Source organism: Polypterus senegalus, chromosome 5, assembly GCF_016835505.1.
Source record: "Polypterus senegalus isolate Bchr_013 chromosome 5, ASM1683550v1, whole genome shotgun sequence".
Classification (NCBI taxonomy): domain Eukaryota; kingdom Metazoa; phylum Chordata; class Cladistia; order Polypteriformes; family Polypteridae; genus Polypterus; species Polypterus senegalus.
In genome coordinates, this window is record NC_053158.1 from 3,181,126 (window position 1) to 3,205,302 (window position 24,177).

Consider the following 24,177-nt stretch of genomic DNA (forward strand, 5'->3'; position numbering starts at 1 on the left):
TGTAAATATTGGGCTTGGTGGGTCGGAGACACGAACACAGGATTAAATGGATGTTCTTCTGAGCGGGCTTTCTTTATTGCATGCGTGCTGTCTCTATCTGACGTACTAAACCTCCAGTTTCTATCCTTGCTTTTTCTTTCTGCACATAACCAATCACCACAAGATAAACGTCTTTGTGAAATTAAAACAAGTTATAAACTTAGACCTCGGAGTTTTCAGAACTTTAAATTATTAAAGCATGTGGGGGCACGGTGCTTGCTGGGATGGAGTTTTCAGAAATTAAAAAAATCTTCATTATACATGTTAATTATGCCATCCATTCAGGGTTGCGCCCATCCCAGCAAGCATCTTGTGCGAGGCAGGAGTAAATCCTGAATGAGGCGCCAACACATCGCAGGGTGAATATGAGCAACATATAAAGTAGCAGGGTCAATAATACATAACAAAACCCCACATCCTACATGTCTTTGAAAGGAAACTGAAACACGCCGAGTAGACCCACCAGAAAAACATGCAAACTCAAGGCAGGGAACACCCGGGACCCCCTTGCTGCTGCGAAGCAGCAGTGCAACCACCACGCCACCGTGCCCCCATATGCTTTAATACATTTTAAGTTCTGTACATTTTAAGTTTTGAAAACTCTGGGGTCTAGGTTTATAACTTGTTTTAATTTCACAAAGACGTTTATCGTGTGGTGATTGGTTATGTGCAGAAAGAAAAAACAAGGATTGGAACTGGAAGTTTAGTACGCTAGATAGAGACAGCGCGCATGTAATAAAGAAAGCCCGCTCAGAAGAACATCCATTGAATTCTGCGTTCGTGTCTCCGACCACCACATCACGAACCCAACATTTACACGATATTCCAGTTAAACCTGTGCGATACCCATTTATATATCCAGTTTTTTGGAGCCTCGTCACACTTGCCATAAAGTTCACTACACAGAACATACAACTAGGAACCCCTTAATGCAAGGGATCAGCTCTATAGCCACGCCACCGTGCCCCCCGCCAACCTTGTTTAATACATGCTTTAATGCATTTCATCGTGAAGAAGATATCAAGTATTTCTTTTAGTATTCTGAATGTTCTTAGAGCAGGAACATCATGAAGTCAATGTGCGGCGATCGCTGTCTGCGCCTCACAGTGCAAGAGGAAGTCAGTTGAAGAAGCGCATAGAGATTAAAAACTGGGTCGGGGAACACTTAATATAAAGCATTTAATGTGCTACATTAATTAATGAAGGGTTTGAGAAAATCTAGTAAATTGAACATTCATTTAAAGATGAAGTTTAGTTTGCGACATTCTACTGACAAAATAAACAATAGAATAAAGTGTAAATGTCGACTTTAATCTCGACATAAATGGCGAGAATAAAGTGGAAATGTCGAGAATAAAGTCAACATGTCGACTTTAATCTCGACATTTAGACTTTTTTTTTCTTCGCTGTGTCCGTATTTTTTTTTTCACCGTGGCCCTAATACGCTTCCGTAAAAAACTGCAAGTTGTGAGCGTGAGCGTAGTCTATTTTTGTTGCTCCCGACTCTGCCGCAGCTAATTACAGTGGAACCTCGGCTTTGCGAGCATAATTCGTTCTGGAAAAGTGCTTGCAGTCCAAAGCACTCGTACAGTATATCAAAACGAATTTCCCCATAAGAAATAATGGAAACTCAGATAATTCATTTCACATCCCAAAACTATTCATATAAAAATGATTAATACAAAATATAAAGTAAAAATACATCCATCCATCCATTTTCTAACCCGCTGAATCCGAATACAGGGTCACGGGGTCTGCTGGAGCCAATCCCAGCCAACACAGGGCACAAGGCAGGAACCAATCCTGGGCAGGGTGCCAACCCACCGCAGAAAGTAAAAATACATAAAGCAATTTAACCTGCACTTTACCATTGAAAAGAATCATGGCTGGTGTGAGTGAGTTTCTAAACTCTTGTGGGATTCCACCCAACGGGCGACACGCGGAAGAGCGTCCCAAAGCAATCGTATTCTCCCAGCGCTAGCGGACATGCTATAAGCGCCTGCCGTTGATGGGTGATGCAAGGAACAAGGGACATTATAAATGCGCTGGGCTCAGTATTACTTTCCCCCCGACCCTGCCTGACTGCTGTGTCTGTGTATAGGAGAATGAAAGATCCGGCTACATTAAATAACCTCGCTGTTGCTGTTTCAAGCTTAATAAAGCTGGTGTTGCTAAAAGTACTGAGACTCAGCTTCGAGTTTTCGGGTGCAAGACGGGGACTCGCACGTCACAGCACAAACACACACACACACACACACACACACACGCAGTCACAATGCTGTAGTAAACAGTATACGCTCGTACGGATGTTGACTATATTAGTGACGGAGTTAAGGCTAGAAACTGCAATTAATTACATTGAGCAACAAGAAGAAGCTACAGGAATCGACATAATGATGCTGCAAAGATGGCGAGACTTCACAGCGAAGAAACGGCACTCGTCAGGAAAGCAGACTATGATCAAAAATGTCTTTAAATCATCACAAGACTGAACTTTTTAAGTACAGTACATACTGTAGCCTATTTAACGTCAGACAATTCTATATCTGTAAGTTCAATTTTTCAGTTAATTTATTCTGTTGTTTAGTTTTAAAACATGATTATTAGGTTCGTAATGTGTAAAATTATAACATAGTTTGACGTTTAATAATGTTTTTCTTAACACCTGCCATTATCCAACATTTTCGCTTATCCAACGTTCGGCCGACCCGTTTATGTCGGATAAGCAAGACTCTACTGTACCACTGACTCATTCATCACGAAATCTCCCGAACCGTGAGGACTTGGGACTTGAAATTTGGAATGATGGTTACTCTTGGCCAATAGGTGCTCTGTAAGAAACAGCTTTTAAAATTTTGTGGTCCAAGTGCGAAATTGCTTATACTATTTTAGACCTGTTTGTATGCCTGTCCGCTTTTCACGAGAGAACTACTCAGCGGATTTAGATCGGGTTGTTTTGCTATAATTTGCTTGAAAGTTCCGTTGATTATGATAATTTCTCATCGCGCTAAGTATCACTATTACGGTACCGATTTGTTGGCGCGAATCCCAGAGGGACTCATCTGGCTGCTGGGCCCTCCTCACTCACGTGTCTGCCTCGGTGTATAACCTTGACTCCGCTTAGTTGGCGAACGAGAGAACTACTTAACAGATTTAGATCTTTTTTTATATAATTTGCTGGAACATTCCAGTTGATTTTGCGACTTCTCTCATTGCGCTAAGAATCTTAGTTCACTTGGAGGAGCGATATTATCACACTAATCTGAGAAAGCAGGGGCGGGCCGCAGGGAGTGGGTAGAGTGACGTCAGGAGTAGAGAGCTGGGCGGGGCCTCCTCACTGTCCTGTTTCACTAATACACGGGTGAAGCCACAGGGGATTGGCTAGTAAATCATATGCGGCAGCACCGAGCGGGAGGCAGGAACCAAACCAAGACAGGACGCCAGTCCAGTGTAGAGCCCACATAGGCACACACCCAGACTGGCCCGATTTAATATTATCACTTAACATAGCCAATACATGTTTGCTGTTGTGAAGGAATAATAATAATAATAATAATAATAATAATAATAATAATAATAAACTAAGCAATTTGGGATGAGAACCAAGCAGACACACAGAGAACGTGTGGACTTCACAATGAGTGCGGTTTGATATGGCAATCTGTTCTAACATTTAATTCCTTTAATTTGATATCTGCTTTTAAAATGTGGATATCATGAGTTTTACTTTTGATATCAGCACTTAGAAATTTGATACTGAGCATACAAAATTTTTATATCATGCTTTTAAAATTTGATATCGAGCTTTTGAATTTTGATGTCACTTTTTTAATTTGATTTGTTTTTAAAATCTGATTTTGCATTTTTGAAATTTGATATGATTGCTTAAATGCTAATATACTGTATATGCATTTTAAACTCTCATATCTATTTTGTCATTTTGAGATCATGTTTGTAATTTTTGCTATTAGGCTTATAAAATTTGTGTTTAAAATGTGAAATTGTGCTTTGGAAATTAGAAATTTTTCATACAAAGGATAAATAGGATTAAATGTTAAAACGGCCTGCCATAATACATTAGCATTTAATTTCTCTTTTTCGAAATTTCAAAAGCATGTTATCAAATTTTAAAATCTTAATGTCAAATTTTAAAAACTGGATATCAAATTTCAAAACGTCTCTACCAAATTTTAAAAACTTATTTGAACCTAGTTTTGTAAAATGTGACTTGCTTGTATGGAATGTTGTTTGATTTTAATAAATTCAATAAAATTGTGAAAAATAAAAACCGTTAAACTTGATATCAAATTTAAAATCGACATTATCAGTGTTCTAACTACTGATATCAAGGAAGACTGATTAAATGTTAAAATGGCCTGCCATAGTCTGATGTAGTAGTGAGACCACTGGATGGACCGTATGTGGTTATTGTTGGACTTGTGAGGCAGGAGCGGTAGGCACTGTGCCAACGTGATATGATAAACTGAGGAATAAAAGTGTTAGTTGTCTTCATATCACAAAATGTTTAAAATGACAACTGGCATCTGAATCTGAAATTACATTTTCATCAAATGGAACAAGAACAGTTCACCACATAGAGTCATTGTATATTCATATTAATTATCTGTGTGGTTCAACAGCAGCCAGCAACAAACACCATCAGATTGAATCAGCACAAAACAAAACATGATAGATAGATAGATAGATAGATAGATAGATAGATATGAAAGGCACTATATAATAGATAGATAGATAGATAGATAGATAGATAGATATGAAAGACACTATATGATCAACAGAGAGCCAGATATGAAAGATGAACCCTGGTCTCCTTACTTCAAGGCACAGGTTGGTTGTGTGAACATTTCAATAGCACATTTCTAGCTACTCAAACACTTTTACACACTGAGTGCAGAGCCATTAATGTGTAGCATCCACCAGGATGATGCGAGGGCAGCCATTTTTGTGCCAGTATGCTCACCACACATGAGCTGTTAGGTGGTGAAGTGGCAAGAGAGAGATAGCCAATTAGAGACAGGGTATGATTTAGGTGGCAGAATGACCAGGGCATGGTGGGCAATTTAGCCAGGATACCTGGATACACACTACTGTTTACAAAGGATGCCAAGAGATCTTTTATGACCACAGAGAGTCAGGACCTCACTTATATGTCTTATCTGAAGGATGGCGGCATCATTACAGCACTGTGTCCTCCTCACTGAGCTGGGGAATTGACATGCACTTTCACACCACAGGGTAAGCGCCCCCTGTTGGCCTCATCAACACCTCTTCCAGCAGCAACCAAGTTTATTCCTAGTACTGCCTGCCCCCCAACATGCTTAGCGTCAGGTGGATGACATCTTCTGCAGTGCATGTACGATTGATTTCATAAAGAGATAAGCAACAATAAGTATTTTTCGTGACACGTTCTATGTATGCTAACATTTCATGATGATGTTATTCACAGTGCTTGCACTTCTATTAATTTGCATATTGATTTTTCCATCCATCCATTATCCAACCCGTTGAATCCGAACATAGGGTCACGGGGGTCTGCTGGAGCCAATCCCAGCCCACACAGGGTGCAAGGCAGGAACCAATCCCGGGTAGGGTGCAAACCCAACGCAGATTTTGAAATATGTATGTATTTAATTTTGTAAGAAAAATACCTCCATGCGTAAGGAGGACCCGGGACGCGAGCCTTGGTCTCCTTACTGCGCCACCGTGCCTCCCCAATCTATCCCGCCCGGCTTTGCTCGCTCCTGCGCCCTTAGCTGTAACCCTGTGCTGGTTCAGATGAGAAGGAAAGACTACCATTTGCGGGATGATCTCCCTCACAATTACAATACAACAACTGCTAAATTATCCAATGAATGAAAGAGTAAATGAACACGTCCATACCAGTCCACTTTGCACTGGGCGTGAAGCGGTCCCGCCGCGGCACAAGCGAAAAGCCCGAAGGTGATTATAGCGCCCCACTTGAGCTCCATGTCCTCCGCTTGAACTCGAACGAGCGGCCACAGCGCACTCAGAATCCGGTGGGTCGACTGAGGAGGGAGGGCGCCTTTTAAATTCATTTATAAGGAGGAAACGGAGCGCATTGCGTGATCTCCTTTGCGATCACAGGACTTGCTCGAGTCCACCATAAGTGGAGCGGCGTGAAAGCAATTTGCACGGGCAATCGCCCGATCCGCACCGGTACGCGCCTCAGCGGCCGTCAAATGAAGAAAGCGAAACACGACGGTGAGGCGGCGCTGCTTTCGGAAAAGTCGTTCATGGAGCCGAAAGTGAAATAAAAAAATCGGGACTGCCCACTCCCCCCATCGCCCCCCAAACCCACCCGTCGACTTTCTAGCACACTGAGAATGGAGGAAACGGTCATCAGAAGCACTTTCAGTTGGCAGTATTTCTAAAATATCACATCTCTTTGTTTCTCATCATAACTAATTGATAATATCGATACAAAGTCATTTATCTCTATTTATGATCAAACTTTATATTAAAATGATATTTTCGCACTTAGGGAGGTCGAAAAAGGTGGTGATATTTTTTTCATGATTACATATTATAGTTATAGGGAGCCTCAGAGTTATACTTACATAAAATATAGAAAAAGTGTTAGTGTATTTGTTGCAGTGAATTGCTATAGGTAAAACTGCATTTAGCTAAATTAATTATGAAAATGATGGCGGAAATAATGAAAAAAAAATCATAAAATAAAATGTATTAGCAGGAACATGACGGGGACGTAGCAGCTTATTATTCCCATTACATCTTTATATTTATTTACATGGCATGTTCAGTGTTTACACGTTATTATTAAACTGAAGATGTATACATTAAAATAAAATGAACAATAGTTGTTGAAAGAATATGCGTTATATTGAATACAGTTTTTAATATCGTGTACACATTTATATTTCCGTGAAACAAAAAAGTTGGAGTTTAAATAAAATATTACTTCCGGTGGAGCATTTTTTTTCTCAAATGTCATATCTGCTTGCTTTTTATCGTTGTAAATATTTATACAAAATTTTGAATCATCTATCTAATTATAACCATCGTTTATTCACGAAAGTATTCAGTTTAAAGTTGATAGGATTCCTTATTTGTGATATAAAGCGGATTTAGAAAATCTCACTCACTGACTCACTGAATTGTCAGCCATGGTGTGCCCACCAGGCAGATGGCGCTTCAGTCGCTAAGGTCCCAGCCTCGCCTACAGTATGGTGCTCTTCATCCAAGACTTCGATATCCACAAACTGTGTGTTTGAATTTCCGCTTACCAGACACGAGGATCTCCAGCCTTAGCATTTCCATTGCCTTTTGCTGACTGAGCAGAGGCTTTTATCCAAAACGACTTACAAAAAAGTTCAACATAATCGAGTAAACATCAGTCTGGGGACGGTTTAAGAACAAATGTGACAGGAGAAGGTGACAGAATTGATCATCACCCCTGAAAAGCCTGCAGAGCAAAATACACGTCGGCTACAATTCCTTTACAAGAAGAACCAATCAAAGCCACCACCAGTTAGACAGAAATTCACAAAGCAAGGGGGTCGTCGAAAGCTGAACCACACATACACACGCACACACACATACTGGGGGACTCTGCGATTGCAATGAAGGTGGGCAACTCATTGCAACAGCTAGGGGGCTACACAGGAGAGGAGTCTGCATTGAGATTTGATCGCATCACCAGACCTGAGTGGTCGAGAAGGAGCAGAGGACCTCAGGAGTGTCTCCATATATGACGACTCTGTAGGCAGGCGACAAGGATTTGAAATGAAGACGTTCGATCGCCATTCCACGATCTGCTTACTGCACTTTTCACACTGCAGTGGACGTGAAGGCAGGTTTAAAGTCCCTAGTGATCTGGGACACGCTGGAGTGAATAATTAACAACTCGGAAAAATCAGAAACCCTCTAAAGCCAAGGGAGAAGTTTGTCTTCTTCGCTATTCTGATGTAAGCTTGAGAGGGACTCTGTTGATCGTCATAATATAATAATTATTTACTTATATACACTGTAAAATTTTTGTTGTAATTTAACAGTAAAATACCGGGCAGCAGAGTTGCCCAGCCACTTACTGTATGTTTACAGAGAAGCTGCTGTAGTTAACATTTACAGTATTACACTGTAATTTCATAATACAGTATGAGAGAAGCTGCTGTAGTTAACATTTACAGTATTACACTGTAATTTCATAATACAGTATGAGAAAGTGCTGTAGTTAACATGTATAGTATTACACTGTAATTTCATAATATAGTATGATACTGTAATATGAAATTACAGTGTAATACTGTAAATGTTAACTACAGCAGCTTCTCTGTAAACATACAGTAAGTGGCTGGCAACTCTGCTGCCAGTATTTTACTGTAAAATTACATGAGAAAATGTTAGAACTGTATTTTCTATAGTTATGTATTGTATTTTTACATTGGGCATGCTGTGAATACCATTTTATAGTGTCACTACAGCATTGATAAGGACATTATTCTGCAATATTTACTTACAGATTAATTTAAACAAATAATGCTTCTTTCATTTGAAACATTCCAATAAACATTTATTTTTATGGTCTTGATTAGCTTTTTACATTACCAGTTTTTTTAATTGTTAGCAGTCTTTCATTATTTCAGATAAACACAAATGGTTGCAACAGAGGTGGGAAACACTGGCAATAAACATAGTGCAGCATTCAATACTAAATTTAAAAGTATAACACCAATGTTGACTTTCACATTAAAATAGAATAAGAACACCATGTTAGACAAAAATTGCCTAAACTGTCAAAATTAAAAGTGAACAAAGTGGTCTTGAATGAATTCCGTTCAAAGTCCATTATCTTACAAAGTGGATAGGAAAAATGAGGGTTTACTGTTCTTCTTGTTATGGACTACTTGGCTAGTCTTCTTGGATGTAGCTTTTCCTTGATTGGCCTTGAACATTTGTTCAGGGTTGATGTCAATATATCATCTAAATGACAAAAAGAAAGAAAAACACATGTACTTAATTATTTATAAAATAAAAAAAAATCATTCACTTTGTCATGACTACAATGGTTCCTCTTCAGGTTCATGTGGGAAAGTGAAGCCATAACACATCTTCAGAACAGTTCCTTAGTTCCTGCACTCTCAACAATTTGCATTCTCTTAAAAAGATTCAAGCACATAACTGAATTTGCCAATATTTACTTTTAACCAATTTAATTTATAGAAAAAATATCATGGTGTGTGTCAGGGTGGTTAATAGTGTGTCACAAAAATTTAATAGGGTATGAGAAGGAGAATAAGCTTACTGTATGTCTAAGAGGAAGGTGCAAACAGGTGCAGGCAGTGTGTAATAAAGTCTGATGGAAGTGTAAGCCAGTTTTAATGAAAATGTATGTATGGAAAATAAGCCAATGTTTTACCTTTGAACAAAATCGAGGGTGCTTGCAGTCTCTTCCTATATTGGAGGTTAAAAATAATAAAAAATACCAGTCAATAACTTGTGCTTGACAAATCTGATGTATGTGACAGAAAGCATGTTCTATGGGGTGTGTGGTAGGAGTCATGCAGACCCTGCATGTTTACAGTGTACAAAAACAAGTGCTGCTTCTTGGGCGTCTAACGGGTGTGGACTTATCAGGCCCCAACAGATGTACTCCACCCTTAGATTATTTGATAATGTTTATGTAACTAAAGTCTTAAAGCCCTACACGAATGGGGGACACGGGCCCCTCGGTGCAGATGAAGGGCAGTGTCCTAGGGCTGTGTTTCTCTGTCATTTAACCTTTGCCTGGTGTGTATGAATAAAGAATATTTCTAACTTTAATTTTGCTTTCTCTGTCTTCAGTCACAAGAAACGACACCAAAGAAAAAGTGTCCACACATGAAGCAAACACAGCAGTACGGCCACAGACAAAGCTGAGTTGTGTTCCCTCACATACAACGTGACCTTCAATGCTCACCATCCACTGCTGGTTGCTTAGAGTTTGACCTGAAAATAAAAATTACAAAATGACATTCATTAAAGAGTACTCTGAAACATGAGAAACTTTTATCAGGTACAATTAGATATCTGCACTATTATGTCTACATACCATTACCGCCAGGATTTAATTCAGGGGTGCATAAAGAGATTTTTTCTTTCTACGCCCCCGCAACAAAAACTTTTTGTATATGTATGTGCCCATTAAATACCTGCCAATACAGTCGCTAAGATGTGGAAAAATAAAAACATTGCAAACGAAATTACCGATTGCATGAGTTTAATTGAAGAGGCTACGAAGTTTTATCCGGCTGTTTCCGAGGCACTCAAGACTGGCATGACACTTCCTGCAACAACCTGCAGTATTGAAAGATCTTTTAGCACATTACGGCGTCAAAACTTGGAACCGATCTACAATGAGTGACGATAGATTAAGTGGATTATGTATGCTTAGTGTACACAAAAAGAATAAATAATTGTCCAAAATTTATCGACAAAGTTGTAGACAAGTTTGGACAACAAAAAAGAAGGCTTGAGATGCTCTTTTAGAAACAAAGTGAATGATTGTTTATGTATAGTTGTAAAATGTAAACGTCTAATTGTAATTTAAAAATTTAAAATAAAAACTATTTTTTCGCGTTTTTCTTATTATTGAAAGATTTATTTTTTCTCCATTTCCTTTTTTCAAAGCTAGGGGTGCACGTGCACCTACTTGCACCCTGCCGCCCATGCTACATACCAAGAATTATAATGCAAGGACTGTCAGGCAAGTTGAGTGTTCCTTGGACATAAAAGTAAAAGAAAAAAATGGACACAGCATGTAAACAGACATTACAACATATAAGTCACGCATGCAATAATACATATGATTTTCAAAAATATTTAACTCACATCTGCTTGAAGCGTGAGCCCATCCATTTTCTTACTGAGGAGCCTGAGGAGCTCATTTGTGGTGAATTTTGAGGAGACCTATAGGTCAAACTAATTACTGAACCAAAATGCTGTTTCTTTGTTCTGAAAAATGTAATGAGATATCAGTTCTAGAGTGTCACAACAAACAATGTGCACAACATAATTAGCTTATTGTCTGACTTACCATGTGAACAGTTTGGCACTGAACAGGTTGTATGAACTCTTAAGATGTCCTCTTCTTTCACGTACATTAAGTCTTCTACTCCTCCGCCTACACATTTCTCAACTGACTGATTGAGTGGCTCGTCAGGAAGGCCTGGTATTACCCACAGTAAGGTTTGCTTAATCTCTTTTGTAACTCAGACATCATTCTAGTAATAGAAAATAATGACGAAGAACCATTACAGTCAGACTACACAAGGCAGGCAGATTATTTTGATTAATGCATAAGTGACCAACATTTTGTGATGTCAATCAGTGAACTCCCTGGTCTACAAGAAAGTTATTTCTTTGTGACAACATGTACTGTACATTGGAATTGCTGTGAATGAGAATCGACTGAATTTTCCCAGATACAACACCTTCGTCATTTCTGTCCAGAACAACACGCTTGTTCTTTTGTAAAGTGTTTCCTGACTGGAATGTTTGACCGTCACAATATCTGCAAAAGTTGCTACTCCTACTAAAATTTGCAACAGATCCACCAATGTAGTGTGAGCTGAGACTGTCTCCTGCTCTGGCACTTGACCCAAGTATTTAAAATCCTGCACAACTAAACTAACGGCATGTGCTCAATGCTTGACCTACAGAAAAGTAACGGATTGCACGCATGACACAAACAACAAGAATCTCAGGTTTTTTTCTTTTTTGATCCAAGTCAATTGGCAACTTGATATAAGATTAAACCTAACGATTCTGAATCAGTATTAACACACTGTTCTCATAAATGTATCTACCATTGGAAAAATCAGAGAATATATTTTGTTCTGATTTCAGCTTTTGTTTCCTTATATTGTTTCCTGAATAATAAAACAGTGCTTCTAAAGTTTGTTTAATAGGAATGTACTGAGAAAAGTTTTCCTTGCGTGATTCATTTTTTCTAAGGTAGATGGATACATGATCTATAAAATAACAGGAACATAACTATAAATTTTAATGTGCTGACAAAACGGCAATATTGTTTCAAAATCATGATCACAAAATTGACGCTGCAGCATTTTAGGTCAGTTGGTTAATCTATTTAAGTCAGAAAAATATGCAATAACTCATTGCTTTAAGCAGGTTCCTTAGCTGACACTAACTGGTAACCAAATAGCTAAGCTGCCACAACTGCTTTGACTAACTTTAAAGGTTACTGAGTTAAAAGAGTTTGGAACTTGTGTACTTTGTGCAAAATCACTTTGTCCTTATATGTAAAATGATAGCACGGTAACATCTGTTATTTTATAATGCCAGGATGTCTAACTGACATTTTACTTTAGAATGAATGTATGTGGTCTAATGACACACTGAGCAAAAACGTATACTGTATGCAGAGTACTTTGTGATAATTTAAAAATAAAGATATTGTTTAAACATTAACTGGACGAAATGACTTTCCACTACAAGCAAGGCAAAATAGTTGTGGGCTATACAGGCTATTTGATACTTTAAGTACAAACTAACTAATAAAGTTATGCAATTATACACACATACAAACACAAATGCTGAGGATGTGAAACGACTGTCAAATGAATAACTAATGAACTCACTCACATAGACAAAAAAAATGCACAAAAATAAAAGAGACAGAGGCTCACCAAGTCAAAACGGTAATGAATTGTTTCTGGAACTTTCAATTCTCCGCCTCACACTCTGTTCCCAGTCTCACTCAGCAATGGAAAGTGCAAAACGAATAATATTAAAAATAAATAACTGAATAGGCGGAGTGATAAAAAGATAAATAATTATAAGCTATAACATAATTAACAGGACGTAAGAGAAGTTCTAAAAGTTTTAATGTGGTTTTCTGAACCAAAACCTCTGCTCAGCTTGCACCGTTCTTACTTCCTCGTTCAAACCAATCCCAGAATGCCTTGCTTGTACAGTATGTTACTGTACCTTAACTAGTTTACAGTATGTTACTGTATTTTGATATATTACTGTATTAAGTTTTGAAAACAGCTCTTTGCTGTAGATGTACAGCCATTCTTTAAAATATTACAGCATGTTACTGTGTAAATAAAATACAGGAAAATACTGTAGGAAACTTGCTGTAAATTTACAGCAATCCTTTACAGTGTATTTCTTTATTGCGCTTCTGTAAAAGACATTTCCCAGGGGCAACAAAAATATCTATTAGATAGAAGGCACTATCTATCCGTTAATTATCCAACCCGCTGAATCCGAACACAGGGTCACGGGGTCTGCTGGAGCCAATCCCAGCCAATACAGGGCACAAGGCAGGGTGCCAACCCACCACAGGACACACACTAACACACCAAGCACACACTAGGGCCAATTTAGAATCACCAATCCACCTAACCAGCATGTCTTTGGACTGTGGGAGGAAACCCACGCAGACACGGGAGAACATGCAAACTCCACGCAGGGAGGACCGGGAAGCGGTGGCGCCACCGTGCGCCCTATCTATCTATCTATCTATCTATCTATCTATCATATAGTGCCTTTAATATCTATCTATCTATCTATCTATCTATTAGTTCCATTCATGCCTCTCTATCAATCATTTGCTAAAATGGCCTTTCTCTAGCTCAGCCACCCTAAGTTGGCATAAGTGGGTTCATAAAATGGTCAGTGTGCTATAGAAAACAAATCAATTAATGGATCCCTTGAACAGCTCCTTGACAAACCAACTTGGAAAGTTACTTCCTTAATTAAAGGTGAGGACCCTGGGGAGCAGACCCCTATCCCTTGCCATTACCATACTATGTCATGAACCAACCCTGGAGTGGGCCGTCCTCTGTAATGATTATAGTGGCATGGTGACACAGTGATTAGTCCCACTGCCACATGCACGGTCTCTTTGTCCAGGTGCTGATATTTTAGATTTACCCCTCGTGGGTTGTGCAGGTTGGATTAGCTGGTGACGCATGTTAGTGGGTGTGAGTTTCAGGTTGCCCTGTCATGCAATGGCCATCAGTCTGGTGCTTTCTGTCGATATCACTATAGATCGATGACTAGGCTCTGTTGTTTGTGTACCTTGACAGCCACTGTAGTTATGGAAATAGGAGGGCGGTATTAAGGAAGGTTTGAATGGGTGTGCAGATTTTTTTTTTTTTTTTTTTGGGTGTACAATAAACTGCTACTAACTTTCAATATCTGTGATCACTCGCCATTCAACAAACACTACACCTAGCCTGGCCCCGAATTTGGTTTTGCTGGCACTAAAGTCGGTCCTGGCAGGCAGCATCAGCCACAGGTACGGCACCAAGTCTGGACAGCCAGCCAGATCCCTTTAGCGCGTGCGAAATGGATTAGAAAGTGGAGTGTGTAGCCATCGTTTGGACGAATTTTTCTTTTAGTTTATGTATAACCTGCGACCGATGGCGCTCCCTGGTGCTCCGAATCGCCGCGCTCCTCAGGTATGCAGGCTGCGTCCTCCTCCGTTCAAGCCTGCAGGCCGGCGGGTCCGAGCACGAGCTTCTCAGAGGGCAGGAGTGGTCGAGCACGAGCACGAGCACGGCGTGCGGCTTCAGGGTGAGTTTATCTCTCTCTCCCTCTCTCTCTTACGGTCTAACCGGCTTTTTGGATTAATCTTGTTATTTTTGCGCACATTTATTTTCGTTTTGCGCAGTCGTTTGCCCCGACTACCCGAGCGGCTTTTGTCCGGGGCTGGTCCGCACGATTTGTCGTCCCTCGATTCTCTTTCTCCAACCAGTCCACGCCGTTCTACTGCTTTAACGGTCAGCACAAAATTCATGAAAAGTACATGGATTACCCGGTCGGCTCGAGTTATTTGGCGCTCGGACGAAACCGGCGGGTATTCGGGCGCTCGGGAGAATTGTGGAGGAAAGAAATAGAAAAGTGTGACACGTGGAGCGCGCGTGACACACGGAAGGAGTAGCGCGACAGGCAGCAGGGTCACGGGCGACACTTCTGTGAGTCATTGGGGCACCGGAGTCCACCGAAGAAGCCATCACAACATTATAACGAGACAATTTGACATTCGTTCTCTGTCCACTGTGCGCTTAATTGATTTTTAAATGAGAGCCATCGAGCCAGGCTGGGATCTTCATGCAGATGCGTAAAGCGCCCCTCAAAGCCGCGACACGCATATCAGAAATCATCACTGAGGGACTGCCAGATGAGTCGAACTGGTTTGTTGCCTTTGTGTTTATTTATTATATAGTGCCTTTCCATCTGTCTACCGTGTTGACGGGCATTCACTGGTATAGCGCGTTGCTGCACCCAGTTGGTGACCCCCAGGCAGACACATGGTCCCATCCCACCCTCTATCTACCGCAGCCTGGTGTTACTGTATATGGAAGTTCCCTTGCCCTGGTCCAGCCACTCGGGTCTTCAGCAGTGAGGGTCTTGTGAGCCTGGTAACCCTCAGGCAGTCACACCACATGGCCGTAGTGCCATAACTGAGGCTCCCTCACAATGCAGGTAATGTGCCTCATTGAGGACTCCATGAGCAACACAAAGCAACACAAAGTCAAACCAGCGGGCCCATTGATTCTCAGAAGAGACACAGTACTGAAGAAACCATATTGTGCAGTAACTATTATCAGTATCACTTTATTACACAGTAAGTACAAGGTAATAAGACCTTGTTACTCTAATTATACAGGTAATTAATTACATGGTAAGCACATCATATTAGGGACACCTAATCTGAAGTGATACCTTATTATCTGTTATTATAGTACCTGAGATCCAATTGGTTACACGTCTTTTGTTTTTCCATTTGAAGTACAGGCAGTTGAAGTGACCTCCTCATGGCAGGATTAGGACCCTGACCTCAGGGTCCAGAGACCACAGCCTAACCGATCTGCCACACTGCCTGCCAACACAGTATCTACTGCATCTTACATGTCTGTTGGTTATTTTAGTGCCTTTATGTTTTATATCACTTATTCTATCCATTATGTCATTTATTCAACAACTACTCATCTATCAGTACATCTGCACATTACTGTATTTTATTCCTTTTATAACTATCTATTATATAGTGCCTTTCACACCTGTCAAACTCCTTATTATATAGTGTCTTTCACATTACTTCTCCAACTTATCAAGCTGTATGTATTTCATGGTGACATTTACATCTAGTTTTTATTAGATAAATGTGAAAAGCACCATAAATCTAACCATTATATGACACCTTTCATATCTGTCCATCTATCAATCCAGCTATCCATTATATAGTGCATTTAACATCTGTCCATCTACATATTTTTACTCCTTGTATGAGATGCTTCCCAGTATCCAAAAACAACAACCTTTGTTTCTATAGCACATGTTCATATGCAGGATGGAGCTCAAAGTGCTTTAGAAAAGATCAGAGAAATAGAAAAATACATTATAATCAGATAAGAATAACAGTGAATAAATACAAAAGATACATTATAATCAAATAAGAATAATAATGAATAAATGACATTCAAAAACAAATCAATATACACTTACATAACGCAGATATATAATTAACTAGCCTTAGAAGGGATGAAATCTAAGTAATCAATGGATACCTCAGTGGGCTCAGTATTAATGTGTTGCAGTGCATCACCTCTTGGAATGTACTTTGTAATGCATGTAGTAGAGTAATGCATTTCATTTGTCATTCCAACAGATGGCACTTCACAAAAATTTGAAGTAATAAAATGCATTTCAACAGATGGTGCACCACAAACATTTGCAGTAATAACAGTAATTGAATTTTTCATTCCAACAGATGGCACCTAAAAACATTTGCACTAATAAAATGCCTTGCATTTGTTATTCTAACAGATGGCACTTCACAAACATTTGAAGTAATGCATTTCAAAAGATGGTGCACCACAAAAATTTGAAGTAATAAAATGCATTTCAACAGATGGTGCACCACAAACATTTGCAGTAATAAAATGCATTGCATTTTTCATTCCAACAGATGGCACATCACAAACATTGGGACTGTTTTTATGAATCTCTTGCAAAGTTGTATTTAACAGAGACAGACAAAGGGGACAGACATCCACAAAGACATGGACACTTGTCCTTTTATTAATATGGATACATAAGTAGAGTTTTTATGTAAAGAATCGATTTCTAAGTCTCTAAAGATGCATCAAATAATGTCTGGGGAGGACAGAAAAAATAAAAAGTAAACTCCAGATAAGCTGGTGAAAAAACATAATCTGCAGGGGTTTAAAGCCAACTGATCAGCCAGCCACCATTGGACATTCTACCTAACATAAATGTACTGAAGCTGTCCCTGAATTATTTAGGCTTTGTCCTTGAAGATTCAATGTAGTGGGTCTTGCAGATAGTCGGGGCCTCACTTTCATCTGAGCATCTGAGAGGGCTGCACAGGGACTTTGTTCAGGTGGTGGTGTCACAAAACTGCACCACAGAAAACCTGGAAAAGAATGCAGAGAAAAGAATCATGGAGAATATGATAAGGCTGTGCATGTCTAGTTTATTAGGTGTAGATCTAGAACAGGGGTCTCCAGCTCCGGTCCTCAAGTGCTGCTGTGGCTGCAGATTTTCATTCTAACCATTTTCTAAATTGGTGACCCGTTTTGCTGCTAATTAACTCTTTTGTCTTCATTGAGACTCAGACCACTTAATTATTTCTTTTTTCTGTAATTAGCAACCATAGAATAATGAGACACAACAGGAGCCAAACCATGACCGGCTAACCTGTGTCTATCATACAATATCTGAAAATAAAGAATGGCGAAGGTCTCAGTAATAACATTTTTCAGTGCTCTTAGAAAAATGAAAACCAACAGTTTTGGGGAAAAAAACCGTTTTGGCAGAATGAGAGCACCAAAAAAAAAACTGCAAACATTCACTGACGACATGGCTATGGTGGGCTGCATCAGGAGTGGGCAGGAGGAGGAGTATAGGAACCTAATCAAGGACTTTGTTAAATGGTGCGACTCAAACCACCTACACCTGAACACCAGCAAAACCAAGGAGCTGGTGGTGGATTTTAGGAGGCCCAGGCCCCTCATGGACCTCATGATCATCAGAGGTGACTGTGCAGAGGGTGCAGACCTATAAATACCTGGGAGTGCAGCTGGATGACAAATTGGACTGGACTGCCAATACTGATGCTCTATGCAAGAGAGGACGGAGACCACTATACTTTATTAGAAGGCTGGCGTCCTTCAACATCTGCAATAAGATGCTGCAGATGTTCTATCAGACGGTTGTGGCGAGCGCCCTCTTCTACACGGTGGTGTGCTGGGGAGGCAGCATAAAGAAGAGGGACAAACTGGTGAGGAAGGCAGGCTCTATTGTAGGCACGGAGCTGGACAGTTTGACATCCGTGGCAGAGCGACGGGCGCTGAGCAGACTCCTGTCAATCATGGAGAGTCCACTGAACAGGATCATCTCCAGACAGAGGAGCAGCTTCAGAGACAGACTGCTGTCACCGTCCTGCTCCACTGACAGACTGAGGAGACCGTACGCTATGCGACTCTTCAGTTTCACCTGGGGTAAACGTTAACATTATACAAAGTTATTGTCTGTTATACCTGCATTGTTATCACTCTTTAATTTAATATTGTTTCTTTGTATCAGTATGCTGCTGCTGGAGTATGGGAATTTATAAAGTATCTATCTATCTATCTATCTATCTATCTATCTATCTATCTATCTATCTATCTATCTATCTATCTATCTATCTATCTATCTATCTATCTATCTATCTATCTATCTATCTATCTATCTATCTATCTATCTATCTATCAGCAAGCTATGGAATTAAACAATGGGTTTAATTAACAAAATAATCTAATTAAGAAACTGGTTGGAATGAAAAGAAGGTCATCTGTTGGCTTGCTTCACACCTCATTTCTGTTTGGGTGCCGATTAAGGAATAAAATGAAGCAATTCAGAGAACCAAATCTTAAAAAAAAAACAAGACAATTAAAATGAAGGGAACATAAGTTAATTAGCACCAAAAACTGGTCACAAATTAACAAAAGAGTTAGAATGAAAACCAGCAGCTTCAGTAGCTCTCCAGGACTGGAGTGAAAGACCCCTGTACTAGAATGTAGCTATGAAAAAGCTAAGGTGGTTTCTAGTTTTTTGTTATTTTAACGATTCACGGTATTAGCCTGACATATTTCTACTGTTGAAGTTTTCCAGATTGTCGGTGAATAAAAGCAAAGGTCACCTTTTCACTTTTTTTATGCGCTTAGTGTTTGGAATAATAAGCAGACCACCACTAGAAGATCTAAGGTTACAACTTAGAATGTTAGGGAACAGGCACTCCAAAATGCAGTAAGTAGCGAGATTATCAAAAGCTTTATCAACCATTCATACTATTTCAAAGTCAGGTCTATAGGACACGGGTAACCAATGTAATAATGCTAAGGCTGGTGTGATTTGCTCAAATGTTCCCTTTTTGGTTAAGATTCTTGGCGACGCATTCTTTGGGCTGTATTATGAACTCACTTGGGAAAAATTCCCACTCGTACATTCAGTAATAGATTGGGTCAGAGATTCCAGAGTGTCTGGATCATCAAGTAATATGGAGAAGTAAAGCTGTGTGTCATCTGCAGAGCTCTGATAGTTCACTTTGGGTTGTCAGATCATCTGACCTAATGGGAGTGTGGAGACTGAAAACAATGGTGGGCCCAGAACAGATTCTTGTGGTACATTGTGTTCTCTGAACTACGATCACCACAACTGATAAAGATTTGTCTGTCTGTTAAACAAAACTGAAACCAATTTAAGCCACTGCCTGGGAAACCAACCCGATGTTTTAGATAGATAGATAGGCACTTTATTAATCCCAAGGGGAAATTCACAAAATTCACATTCAGATGATTCATGCCGCACGGCCTGTGGCCGTGATTCTCAACCACTGGGTCATAGGCTGCAACCACTGGGTGTGTGAGTGGGTCATGGTGGGTGGCAAGAGGTCACTCAATGCAACTGACCTCACTGCGTGACAACAAGGGCTCTTATGGTTTGTCCTTGTCTCCCATAGGTTTGAATCTGCCCCACTCCCTGCTGTTATGATGGCACTCGTTTCATCGATTGAGGACCCCACCGCTTATGGGTGGTCAATGAACATGATAAGTGTGATAGACAGCCCAAGCACAGACAAACAGACACCGGATGTCACTGCCACAGACGTTTATTAAACTATTTGTTCTCCACAAATGTCCCACACGGCACACAGTGCTCCCACACTAAACACCCCTCAACACGGGCTTCTTCAATGTCCGTGGGCCATCTTTCTTACTCCTGTCCCGAGAGCTTCGTCCTGCTCCCGCACCTGACTGTAGGAAGGTGGCCCCTTTTATGTTCACCCGGACGTGCTCCAGGTGCCTGATGACGCACTTCCTGGTGTGGCGGAAGTGCTGCCCTTGCACCCGGAAGCACCCTGGGTGTCGCTAGAAGGATCTTCCCCCACCTTTCCTGGTGTGGTGGAAGTGCAAAGCTTTAGGAGACTTGGGGCACCCCCTAGCAGAAGCCATGGGCTCCCATGGGTTTGTGCCTCCTTGCTCCATCCATCCATCCATCCTTGCTTATCCAGGGTGGTTGGCCCCCTTCGCGGTCCAGGGGACGTACTGACTGCCTCCCCGTCCTTCCAGGCATCCCAGCTGGGTCTGGCCCCCAGCCTCCTGTGACATAAGGTAAAACCGGGTTGTGATACCATCAAAGCTGAAAAACGCTGGTCTGTGGTGTCAAATGCTAAGCTCAGGTCTAACGGAATGAGAAGAGTCCTGTGGCCTGTGTCCGCATTAACCCACAAGTCATGTTTTATCTTACTGGCGCAGCTTCTGTACTGTGATTTGTACTAAAACCAGACCAAATGTTTATTTAGACATCCATTTAATTGCTGAAAAATTACTTTTCCGGATTTTTACATAAGAAAGACAGGTTAGAAATCAGTCTCGAGTCATCAAGTACAGAGGAGTCGCAGTGGTATAGCAAGATCTAGGAAGACCCCTGTGTCTAATGAGCTCACCATGACAGGTACACCATCTGTTACTGGTGCATCTGGGACTTCTTTACAAAAGCCTGTTTGGAATGGTCAAGGGCACAAGTGGGGGGCTTTACTTGAGAAATTCTTGTACGCAGTTCAGGTAAACCTGCGTGGGTGAAGGAATTTAGTTTGCTAAAAAGGGCATGCTGGGCATTCATCTTAAACGCACTTCCATTAGTCTCCACTAGGTGTCTTTGACCACTTGATTCACTATTTCCTAGCGTTTGACCCGCCTTTGCCAGTTGATCACGCCAGTCTCGTCTAATTCTGGCCTAGGGTGATGTCATCTTTCAGCTGGTTGAGCCACCATGTCATTTGGGCCTGTAGGGCCATGCCATTCGGAGGCATCTTCTCTGCCATTAACGCAACATTTGTGATCATCCCCACGTCTTTGAGAGTGGACAGTCTGCCGCTTCCTGTCTTTTGTTCATGATGTGGTTGAGTCGAGAGAGGCCTAGTGACCACTGGAGCCTGCACATCTCCATGACACGTGGCATTTGTTTGTGCTTTACAGATGCCAGCCAGTACTCCTTTCTATACAGTTGTGCTTGAAAGTTTGTGAACCCTTTAGAATTTTCTATATTTCTGCATAAATATGACCTAAAACATCATCAGATCTTCACTCAAGTCCTAAAAGTAGATAAAGAGAAACCAGTTAAACAAATGAGACAAAAATATTATACTTGGTCATTTATTTATTGAGGAAAATCATCGAATCTATACTAATAAAAGGCAAAGCCCTCACTGACTGACAGTCTGACTCACTCACTCACTGACGGACGGACTGACTGACTGACTCATCACTAATTCTCCAACTTCCCGTGTAGGTAGAAAGCTGAAATTTGGCAGGCTCATTCCTTACAGCTTACTTACAAAAGTTAAGCAGGTTTCATTTCGAAATTCTACACGTACGGTTATAACGTTCAACAACGCCCGCCATGTTGAACTTTCTTATTTATGGCCCCATCTTCACGAAATTTGGTAGGTGGCTTCCCTGCGTTAACCAAAACCGATGTACGTACAGTAATCCCTCGCTATATCGCGCTTCGACTTTCGGCTTCACTCCATCTGGATTTTAAATGTAAGCATATCTAAATATATATCACGGATTTTTCTGTGGTTCGTGGATTTCTGCATACAATGGGTCTTTTAATTTATGGTACATGCTTCCTCAGTTTGATTGCCCAGTTGATTTCATACAAGGGACGCTATTGGCGGATGGCTTAGAAGCTACCCAATCAGAGCATGTATTACATATTAACTAAAACTCCTCAATGATATACGATGTGCTTCCCGAGCGGTGCTTGATTGTTTGCTTTTCTCTGTCTCTCTCACTCTCTCTGCCTGACGGAGGAGGTGTGAGCAGAGGGGCTGTTTGCACAGAGGATATGGACGCTCCTCTACAAAATGGCGCTTTATTGCGGTGCTTCTGTATACTTAAAAGCACGTATTGATTTTTGATTGTTTGCTTTTCTCTCTCTCTCTCTCTCTCTCTCTTGGACATTCTCTGCTCCTGGCGCTCCTTTGAAGAGAAGATATGTTTGCATTCTTTTAATTGTGAGAAAGAACTGTCATCTCTGTCTTGTCATGGAGCACAGTTTAAACGTTTGGCTAAAGGGTGTTATTTCATGTCTAGAGGGCTCTAATAATATTAACAGTGTGGGAGAGTTTATAAGGGCTTAAAATATATAAAAATAACTACACAAACATATGGTTTCTACTTGTGGATTTTCACCTATAGCGGGGGTCTGGAAGCAACCCCGCGATCGAGGAGGGATTACTGTATATAAAATCTAACATCTGTCAGTCAGTCTGTCTGTCCACTTTTTACGAGAAAACTACTTAACGAATTTAGATTGGGTTTTTTTTCTATAATCTGCTTGAACATTCTGGTTGATTTTGTAACTTCTCTCATCATGCTAAAAATCATAGTTTGGTGGCGGCACTGTCACCGAGATGAGCTGACATATAGGGACAAATCTCTCAAGGCCAGGGGATATTCCATAAAATGCTTTTATTTAAAAGCAATACTCAAATCTAAAAGTGCAAAGTCAAAGTTCAATAAATAATTCCATAAAATCAAGTGTCCAGTGGGGTTAAAATCAACAATAAATAAATCCTTTAAAACGCAAGATTAATATATGCAGCAATTAAAACGCAGTCTCTCTCTCCGTTTACTCTCCAGCTCAGCTCCATCTTTTTCTCCCCGGCTCTCCATTATTCGCGGCCAGCGGAGACCAACAACCACGAGCTCCTTCAGTTAACCTCCGTCTTGGCCTTCATCGGGAAGTCACTGCCAGACCGGCGAGTTCAACTCTCCTCCCTCGATCCTTTGCGCACCCGCAGTCGCTCCTCAGATGCTTCGGGAGGGCACCTCTCCTGCTCACCCCACTCACTGGTACATTCAGTGGGGCAAACTAGCCCCTAGAGCGCAACAGAATAACGCTCCTTTGCGGGACCCCAGCTCACAGAGTTTCCACCTTCCAGGTTGCCAGATCGTCTCCACCTGACTGCTGTTTTCCGACCTCTTACTGCATCTGCTTTTTTTCTCTCCGTCAGCCTTTCGCCTTTCTCTCTCTTCCTCTCCGATTTCTCTTATCTTTTTCAACGATTTATCTTCTCTTTCTGGTGTACCTTCATTTATATATACACACATATACACCTCTGCCTCCGTGAGCACAGTGTATTAATTACACACCGCAGGAAGCCAATGAGGCAAACAAGAACGACCGCACCCTCACGTGCAGGTGCGACTTGCTCCAATCACCCCATTAACTCCCGCGGTTGTGCAATCGCCCCACGGAGAACGACACGGCTATACGGATTTAAAAAACCTTTTTTCGGAAGCCGCTGACCCGCTACACCACAGGCACCAATTTATGAGAGATTGGCTCTGGGCCAAGGGGAGGGGGAAGCGTGACGTCAGGAGTGGGGAGCCAGGTGGGCGGGGCCCGCCTCACTCAACGTTGCCAGCCTCCATTGGAGTCACTCTACCTCTCGTCACATGTTGGATCGTACCTCGCCTCCGCTTAGCTATCGATACCTGTTTGCTCAGTAGACATTATCATCAAGAGATTATTAAGGAGTAA

At 41.0% G+C, this 24,177-nt stretch overlaps 2 protein-coding genes and 1 long non-coding RNA gene across 7 annotated transcripts in view; 1 reads left to right on the forward strand and 2 right to left on the reverse strand.

Moving 5' to 3' along the window:
- Window positions 1-7,836, reverse strand: part of LOC120530109 — a 30,205-nt gene extending 22,369 nt beyond the window's left edge. Inside the window, exon 1 of one of the 3 annotated variants that reach the window (XM_039754282.1) lies at window positions 7,744-7,836. In XM_039754282.1, coding sequence (XP_039610216.1) covers window positions 7,744-7,787 — 44 coding nt within the window. In that variant the 5' untranslated portion in view covers window positions 7,788-7,836. Of the gene's footprint in view, window positions 1-5,940; window positions 6,225-7,184; window positions 7,315-7,743 lie in introns of those variants that run through there. The other 2 variants (XM_039754283.1, XM_039754280.1) reach the window with 2 other exon arrangements.
- A 1,114-nt stretch (window positions 7,837-8,950) lies between these two features.
- Window positions 8,951-11,177, reverse strand: LOC120529951. Of its 2 annotated transcripts, none has more exons than XR_005633823.1 (5): window positions 11,114-11,177; window positions 10,909-11,031; window positions 10,757-10,798; window positions 9,857-10,026; window positions 8,951-9,021 (listed from the first exon to the last, which is right to left on the reverse strand). It is a non-coding gene; the product is annotated as an uncharacterized LOC120529951 (long non-coding RNA). The 2 variants fall into 2 exon arrangements; XR_005633824.1 differs by lacking the exon at window positions 8,951-9,021 and adding an exon at window positions 9,478-9,492.
- A 3,026-nt stretch (window positions 11,178-14,203) lies between these two features.
- The window catches only part of LOC120530110 (metalloreductase STEAP1-like), a 36,185-nt gene continuing 26,211 nt past the window's right edge, over window positions 14,204-24,177 (forward strand). The window contains exon 1 of one of the 2 annotated variants that reach the window (XM_039754284.1): window positions 14,204-14,628. The gene's annotated coding sequence lies outside the window, so the exon portion shown is untranslated. The remainder of the gene's footprint in view (window positions 14,629-24,177) is intronic. The other variant, XM_039754285.1, reaches the window with a different exon arrangement.